Raw genomic sequence first — 8,950 nt, forward strand, 5'->3', positions numbered from 1 at the left:
GTGATTTCAGTCCATGAATAAAAGGATAATCATGGGCTGAAGAAGGTTTCCAAAAAGGAAATTTATAGATCAGCAATTAATGAAATAAAGTTTTCCTTTTCAGTATTTGACTTACTAGCTTATTATTATTATTTTTTTTAGAGAGAGAGATTGAGGGACAGAGACAAGAAGGGAGAGAGATGAGAAGCATCAACTCATAGTTGCAGCACCTTAGTTGCTCATTGATTGCTTTCTCATATGTGCCTTGATCAGGGGCCTTCAGCTGAGTCAGTGATCCCTTGCTCAAGCCAGTAACCTTAGGCTCAAGCCAGTGACCTTGGGTTTCAAGTCAGAGACCATTGGGCTGAAGCCAGCAACCATGGGGTCATGTCTATGATCCCATGCTCAAGCCAGCAACCCTGTGCTCAAGGTGGTGAGCCTGCATTCAAGCCAGATGAGCCCTTGCTCAAGCTGATGACCTTGGGGTTTTAACCTGGGTCTTCAGCATTCCATTCTGATGCTCTACCCACTGTGCCACTGCTTGGCTGATTTAGTAGCTTAAATGTGTAGGAAAGAACAAGAAATTAAAAAAAAAAAACTTAAATTCATCTCCTGAGCTTTTACTTGTTTGCCCAGAACAGTTTCTACTCTCTGCTTCTGATGAATACAATTTTTATTATTTTAACATAAGTTCTGAAAAATAAATTATCTAGAAGTAAATAAAGGGACAGAGATTTATTCTATGGTCCAGGAAAAAAAGAAAGTTTCCCTAGGATATGGAGGAGATGTGATAGAAGCAGTGGTACTGAGCTGAGCCTTGAACGTGAATAGCAGTTTGCCAGTTCAGGAAAGGCAAGGGGTTGGCATTCCAGCGTGAGAGTCAAGCATGTGTGAAAGCAAAGGGACATGGAGCCTCCTAAATATTCCAGGAATGGTGGGCTCTGGTGTAGCTAGAATGTAGGTGCATGGCAGAGAGTGACAGATACAGCTTGGGAGTCTTTGGGAACCTTATTATAAAAGACCCTGAACACTGTTTAAATGAGTTGGAAGTTTATCTCATAAGCTTCCAGTGAAAGATGCTAAGCATGGTAGATCATGCACTGAAATATAAAAGATGGTGACCAGGGTGATCAATTGTATAACGGAAAAGTCTAGGTAAAAAGAGTTATGGAAAAAGACAGAGTTGAAGGACATTTCTTTCATTTTCCTTCCTCCCTCCTTCCCTTCCTTCCTTGCCTAAAAGTTTAGTATATTCTGTGGCCTCTTCCTTAATTTACTTAGTATGCTATTTATTCAGAGCAATACGCTACTGTCAGTGTTGCAGTACATGTAGAGAAACCAGATGCTAGATCTTGGGTGCTTTGATGTCATACCTTCTTTGTTTAGGGGCTTTCTCATAATGTATTGGTGGACATCATCTTCTTTAAGGAAATTGAAAAGTTTGCAGATCCTGCTAGCTCTTTGGGCCCCAGGTGATAAGACACAGTAGTACCACTGAGACCAGGAATATCTTTTTACCCTTTTTATTACAATGACCAAGTTGAGAACACTGAGCTTGACACCCACAATACAACCTTGAACAGATTTGTGCTTTCTCTCTCCAGTCCTCCTTTGCCTGTAACAGGAATGCCCCTTACTCAGTAACAGGCCAACATAGCCATAGGTCAAGATACCCTGCTTCGTGGGGACACTTTGTTTGTTGTTCCCACCTCTGATTCTCACCCAGAGCATTGGCAGCAACTTCTGTGGCTATATGCTTCTCATAAAATGTATGAAGTTTGCATTGTTGTCTGTTGAGTTTCTGGCAGCCAGTGGCTGGGAAGGAGATGTTCAACTTCATCCTGAAGCCACTGAATGCCTCTGAGGTGCCACAAAAAAAGAGCAAAAGGCATTTCTAAGATGAAATGACAAGGCTGTAACTAACTGGATGCAGTGGTCAGAAAAATGGGCTGAAGACAGCCCCCAGGTTGTCCAACTGGATGTATGGTACTGTCATGGAGAGAGCTCAAGACAGCAGGAAAGAGGATAGGTTTGGTGGGGTTAGCTAATAGAACACGGTTAGTCTAAGCAAAACTATCACAATGGACTAAGTTAAGGTAAAGGCAAGAAGATGAAGTCATCCCACATTCTTACAGAATCTGTTATCTGAAAGGCCCAGTGTGTCTACTGTTTCTTGTTTGTGATCTTATTTGATTTTAGGGATCATTCTATTTCTGAATCTGAGTAATATCAATATATAAAATACCCACACCCACACATCAGTTGGGGCCAAAAGTTATCATAAATCATATTGGGTTTGTTGTGATATTTTTAACTTTACCAAATGATGAGTCAGATTAATGCCGGCCTTGTTAGCCAGGCCAACATTCTAAAGGCTTCTTCGTACCCTGGATTATGATGTAGATATGGGAAATGCAGAAAGATAAGTCTTTGACTCCACCTGGTCACACCTTGTTTGAGTAAAGCCAGTCAAGTACAAATATGAGAAGGCTTCTTGTATGAGTCCATGCCTATCTGCCTTCTCCACTCCATTGCTTTGGTGAAGTCAAGATGAAGCTCACAGTGAGTAGGATCTTCCTTTTGAATTTATTACCTTATAATAGGAAACTGTCAACATTCTGAGCTAAGGGAGTCTGCTTATGACAGTATCATCATAACAGAAAGTTTTGTCTTTAAAAAAACAAACAAACCTCTCTTTATTTTCATGGAATTGTGACATTTTAAGCATAGCTATAGAGAAAGATAGTTATAGTGGGATTAGACAGCTGTCTGAGCATTTTGTACCATGCTAATTTTAATAAAATTACTTCCCAGATCTCCTAATTTAAGTCTGGACTGGTTGCAAGCAGTTCCTAATCTCTAGGAAATGTCTATCTTTCCCCACATTCTTAAATTTCTCTTTTATCAAAACTCCTAAGAATGTTCAGACAAGATAAAAATAATATTATTGCTTGGCCAGGTGATGGCACAGTGGATAGAGAGTCCACCTGGGATGCTGAGGACCCAGGTTCAAAACCTCAAGGTTGCTGGCTTGAGCGTGGGATCATAGATATGACCTCATGGTCACTGGCTTTAGTCCAAAAGTCGCTAGCTTGAGCCCAAGGTCACTGGCTTGAGCAAAAGGTCACTGGCTCAGCTGAAACCCCCTCCCCCGGGTCAAGCCATGTATGAGATAAAGCAATCAATAACAACTAAATTGCTGCAACTATGAGTTGATGCTTCTCATCTCTCTCTCTCCCGGTCTGTTTCTGTCTCTCTGTGTCCCTCTGTCTTTCTCATAGTCATTTATTTATGAAAAACCCTGAAGCCTAAAGCTAGTGCAGATTCTTACTTGTAGTTCCAGATTAAAGGCTAAGAGTGTAGCAGGTGGACCACAAGATTCTGCCAAAGTAACTGGTATCATGTGTCTCTTCTAACAGGATGCACAGGGCTAGAATCAGAAGAATATTTTCATGTTTCAACATACTAAATATTAAAATTAACTGCAGCAGACTCTGCTTCATAATGAAGTATAAAATCAATACTTAGAAATAAGTTCCCAAAACAACAAAGTTAAAAAAAAAAGAGTTGAGGTACAACCTTGGCCAATACAAACTTGGTCAAGTCTCTTAAGTGACTTCTAAAAGCTCAATTTCCTCATCTGTAAAAGGACTGCATTGTACTAGTCACCTCTAAAATTTCTTTCACCCCTTGACTTTTTTTTCTTTTGAGACTAGTTTTTACTTCCCTTTTAAGCTAGCAGGAGAAAAATTAAGCAAATATAAAATTACCTTGAATTACCAGTGCAGTTCGCAAACCATTTTATCCCAGGTAAAGGAAACAAGAACAAGTACTGAGAATCAGGCACCTTGTATGAAACCTTGTGTTCTGATAAGCAATATCAAATTCCCAGTGACAAATGACTAAACCAGGTATCCCGGGACAGTTATTAACTTCCCTTCTGCTAACCACACTTGACCGCCAGGCGCTCCACCCCTCGCCCCTCAGCACCACTCTTAAACCTGCTTACTAATCTGTTGCTTTTTAAAAAAATAAACATTAAAAAGACTACTTCTGCTGGTAGGAGATCTAAGAAGGGAAGAAAGCATTCATATCAAATAGGAAAGTTAACTTAAATCATTTTTAGATGTGATTCTCAGAACTTATAATCATTTTCATATCATGAATACTATTCATTTTCAAATTTATTCTTTAATATACCAACACTATCATTTTTTTCACAAGAAAAAATTAAAAAATTTTAAACTATATATCACAATAACATAAGTATTATAAGTAATTAACCTACAATTCTACATTGTCATTAATAATATATATGGTCGAAGAAGAACAGAGAGACCACTCAACAAAGTAGTAAAATTAGTAAATATTTTCTACAAGTGTGGACAGAGCGAGAAAGAAGAGGACATTACTTTGCCATGTGACTGGAGACCAATGCTATTTGTGATTTCAGATTGTCTTTATTGGACTTCTTGGTGTCCTCCTGATTCCTGCCCTTGCTGAATATGTAAGTCTCAATTTTTAAAGTGTGTTAAACAATGTAGCTGCAAAGAAATGTGATATTAAATTATTATTAATTTCTTGCAAATTTCAGAGTATCAACATCAGTGATAACAACAAGAGTAGTGGAAGTGGGCAACAGTCAGTGAGTGTCAACAATGAACACAACGTGGCCAATGTGGACAACAATAACGGATGGAACTCCTGGAATACGCTCTGGGATTACAAAACTGTAGGTAGCCAACATGCAATTTCCATTCTTTACAAATATGAGGCTTCTTTTTTAATTAAGAAATATTGCCCACTAACCATAAAAAGTTAAAAAATAAATTCTAACTGCACATACGCATAGTTATAAGTAAAAGTGCCTATTTAGCTCACCCAGTTTCATCCTGTAGATACAATTTCTGTTAATAATTTTCCCACAATGAGTTAAAATTTAAACCAATGAACAGTAATTAGGATCCACTATGTTCTGCAGGGGTCTCAAACTCGCGGCCCGCCGAACAATTTTGTGCGGCCCGCAGACTAATCCACGAACTACAGTTTCTGGTCGTTTTGTGACACTGAAAAGTGTTGCGTAACAGTTGCCTTTTGTAGACCTAGTGCGGCCCACCGAACGGCTGTGATCTTGCTCTGCGGCCCACATGCTGAGTTGAGTTTGAGACCCCTGTTAGAGATTGTAGGGTCTATAAGACAAATATAAACATCCTTTTGCTTTGCCACAGACACCCTCAGTAATGGTCAAAGACCATCACAATATTACTAGTGCCAAAGCACAGCCTATCTCATTCTACCTTCAATTTCTTTCTTTTTTAAAAAAATTTTATTTAGAAAGTTAAATTTAACAGGGTGACATTGATCAATAAGAATACATAGGTTTCCAGTAGATGTTTCTAAAGCATTTGAACTGTTGATTATGTTGCACACCCACCACCCAAAGTCAAATCATTTTCTATCAGGGTATACTTGTTTCTCTTTACTCCCTTTCCCCCACTCCTCCCCCACACCCCCTCACCCTGGTAACCACTTCACTTTTATCTATGTCCATGAGTCTCAGTTTTATATCCCACCTGTGTGAAATCATATAGTTTTGATTTTTTTCTGATTTACTTATTTCACTCAGTATATTGTTTCAAAATTTTCTTCTGAAAGGGCAGAAATAGTATTTCACCTGTAATTTAAAAGCACCAAAGGAAATGTAGATGATAATGTTAATTGGTAAGGAAAGCGAAAAAACACTTGGCTCTGATTAGACAACCCAGCTGTACAAATGACCAGTTCTGTATTGAACAAACTCTGTACTTTAACAAAGCCAACTCTTTATAGTTTTATCATCTGATCGATTAGAAAACTGTCTTTCCTGCCTCCTTGAAATATAAAGACCAAAGGAGACTAAAATGTGATAGTAGTAAAGTTTTCAGCAAAACAGACATATGTAATGACTCTTACAATGTTAGAACCTGAAGGTAAAGCAACGAGTCAGACATCCAGTCTCCGCCCTCAAAGAGTTAGTAGCTTATTCTTAGAAATGCCAGTGATAAATATGATTGCAAAACAGGGCCAGATCCTGCACTCTTACTCTAGTTCTCCATCATCTTGGTGAAACTGATTTCTGATGAGAAAAGCTCTGCAGAGAACAGACTCATTACCTACCACCTTCTTAACAGGGCTTTGCTGCCACCAGAGTCTTTCACAAGAAGGCATGCATTGTGCACAAAATGAACATGGACGCCATGCCCTCTCTAAAAGCCCTCACTGTAATGGTCAAGGAAAAAAAGGTAAAAATAAAAGTCATTTTATTTTTGTTCTGAGTAGGTCTTCTGATCTCCAGTAAATAATGTGTAGTTCACAATCAGTCCCTCTTGACTACAGTGGAACCCAAATGGGGAAGTGGAATTGGTTAGTGCTCCAGGAGGAGCAGCTGCCACCACACTCAAACGCGGTGGCTCACACCTGCCCCCTAAGGCTTCTAAAAATATCTGACATTTACTGGTAGAGAAGAAAAACTCTGCTCACCCCAGGGAGAGCCCTCAGCGATTCTCCAAGGACATTCTTTCTGCAAGTATTGGGTTAGGGATATTACACTTAGAAGAAAGAAAGAAAAAAAAGAGATAATACACAGTTAAGCTTAGATTGCAGATAAGCAATGGAAAACTTTTTAGTATAAGTATGTCCTATTCGATATTTGGGACATATTTATATTTTAAAAGGATTTGTTGTTTATCTGAAATTCAAATGTAACTGGATGTCCTGTGTTATATCTGGCAATCTCAACTGGGATGGGTGGGGAGAGGGGATCCATCATTCTTTAAAATGTTTGCCTGAGTTTATATTTCAATAACTGATAAATGGGTGCCTTTCATTGACAAGGTAAAGAAACTAAATCAACTGCATTCTCAGAAGCTGGCTACCATGCAGCTCAATCTGAGAAATGAAAGATAACGAAACGAGGCCCAAACTTCAGAATAAATTTAGCCTTAGACTTGTGCTTTTATCAGAAGCTGAGGTTTCAAACCAGCCAAATCCTTTGGGACACTTAAAAATTCTGAGATATACATGGTTGCAATTGGTTTTTCTTTATTTTGATTATGGAAAAATGATAGCCAAGCAATACTGCCTGTTGGTCTTGTACACAGTGCTCAATTCAACAGACCACTAGGTTTAGCATTTATTCTCCCTCTTTCTTTTTCCCTGTCTTTTCCATACTCAGCTTCAGGGTGAAGGACCAGGGAACCCGCCTCCCAAAGGCTTGATGTACTCAATCAACCCTAACAAAGTCAACAATCTAGACAAGTTTGGAAAATCCATTGTTAGCATGTGCAGGGGCATTCCTACATATATGGCTGAAGAAATTCAAGGTGAGTAGCCTCCTCACTGTGTCCAAAGTAGTACTGGTGAAATGGTTAGATTATTCTCAAGTGTGTCCACAGAGAACACCAACTACTCAGAGACGGTAATCAAGGCTAATACTTACATAGTGCTTGCTCCATTCCATTCAGTATTCTACATAATTTAAGTATGTTAACCGATTTGCTCCTGGATGAGGAAACTAACAGAGGTCACAAAATCTTTGCGTAGGTCAATGCGAAGCATTCTGGCCCTAGATTCTGTGCTTTTAAGCATCCTGAAACACTGCCTTTTAAAGATGAATCTAGAACACTCAAGATATATTCAAAGAAATACATGAATGACTAAATGAAAGGACAATACATACTAATAAAATCTATTGACTTCTTATAATTCAAACAATCACTATTTCTGGGCATTCAAAAAATAACTTACACGAAAGCAAAGTATCCACCTAGGATCCTAACCTGACAACAATTTTCTAGATCTTTGAATCAATTCATTTAATTTTTAAAAAATTTTATTTAGATTTAAGTTTAAATTTAAAGGCGTGACATTGATCAAGAATACATAGGTTTCAAGTAAACATTTCTACAACTTTTGAACTGTTGATTATGTAGGTTGATTCATTTAAGTTTGATAGCTAGCAAGATCTTGAAATTGTTGAAGAGAAGTTTGGAAATTGTGTGATATCCCCTTCTCCCCAATCCCTCTCCACGCCCCCAACGCCTAAAAAAGTCCTTAAAAAACACATTGATATTGTTTTTTTCTTTTCTTTTTATCAGGGGCAAGCCTATTTTTTTACTCAGGAAAGTGCTTCAATGCTAATATACTCTGGATTGTGAACGTTTCCTTCTGTGGAAGAACAGAGGAAAACTAAATTAAAACAAAAAAAAAGGTTGCTCTGGGTTAAGTCATCAAAATATTCTCTGTAGAAAAATATGGGTTCCAATGGTTTTTATCATATCATTCTGAAATGTGTTTCTCCTACTTATATTTGGCTTCTTTAAGTTTCAATAAAACTAGTTAGCACTGAATTTAGTTTAACCTAAAATTCTTTGTCATTTCCATTGGACTAAAAGTGCATTGTAGTGGTAGCAAGTTGTCAAAGTGCATTAAAATCAATTATTAACCTAATTCAAGAATTGTCTTTTATAAAGAACCCCTTCAGCTTGACCAGTGCAATGGATAGAGCATTGACCTGGGACACTGAGGACCCAGGTTTGAAGTCCTGAGGTCTCTGGCTTGAAAGCAGGCTCACCAGCTTGAGCACAAGGTCCTTGGTTTGAGCACGGGATCACCAACATGATCCCAAGGTTGCTGGCTTAAGCCGAAGGTCGTTGGCTTAAGCAAAGGGTCATTGGCTCAGCTTGAGCCCCCCCACCCCTTCAAGGCACATATGAGAAGCAATCAATGAACAACCAAAAGTGATGCAACTACAAGTTCATGCTTCTCATCTCTCTCCCTTCTTGTTTTTCTCTCTATCTCAAAAATAACTAACTAAATAAAGGCCCTGGCCAGTTAGGTCAGTGTTAGAGCATCATCTCAATGTGTGGATGTTCTGGGTTCAATTCCTGGTCAGGGCACACAGAAAAAGTGCCCATCTGCTTCTTCACTCCTT

At 38.6% G+C, this 8,950-nt stretch overlaps 1 protein-coding gene and 1 pseudogene across 1 annotated transcript; one reads left to right on the forward strand and one right to left on the reverse strand.

Moving 5' to 3' along the window:
* Nucleotides 1-1,291: 1,291 nt before the first annotated feature.
* Nucleotides 1,292-1,819, reverse strand: LOC136328736 (small ribosomal subunit protein eS6-like; annotated as a pseudogene).
* Nucleotides 1,820-2,436: 617 nt separating this feature from the next.
* On the forward strand, nt 2,437-8,466 carry GKN1 (gastrokine 1). The gene is made up of 6 exons (XM_066264772.1): nt 2,437-2,541; nt 4,433-4,486; nt 4,574-4,711; nt 6,150-6,260; nt 7,193-7,340; nt 8,115-8,466. The coding sequence occupies exons 1-6, from the start codon at nt 2,530-2,532 to the stop codon at nt 8,207-8,209; spliced, it is 558 nt and encodes a 185-aa protein (XP_066120869.1). The 5' UTR covers nt 2,437-2,529; the 3' UTR covers nt 8,210-8,466.
* Nucleotides 8,467-8,950: the final 484 nt, after the last annotated feature.

Source organism: Saccopteryx bilineata, chromosome 3 (assembly GCF_036850765.1).
Source record: "Saccopteryx bilineata isolate mSacBil1 chromosome 3, mSacBil1_pri_phased_curated, whole genome shotgun sequence".
Classification (NCBI taxonomy): domain Eukaryota; kingdom Metazoa; phylum Chordata; class Mammalia; order Chiroptera; family Emballonuridae; genus Saccopteryx; species Saccopteryx bilineata.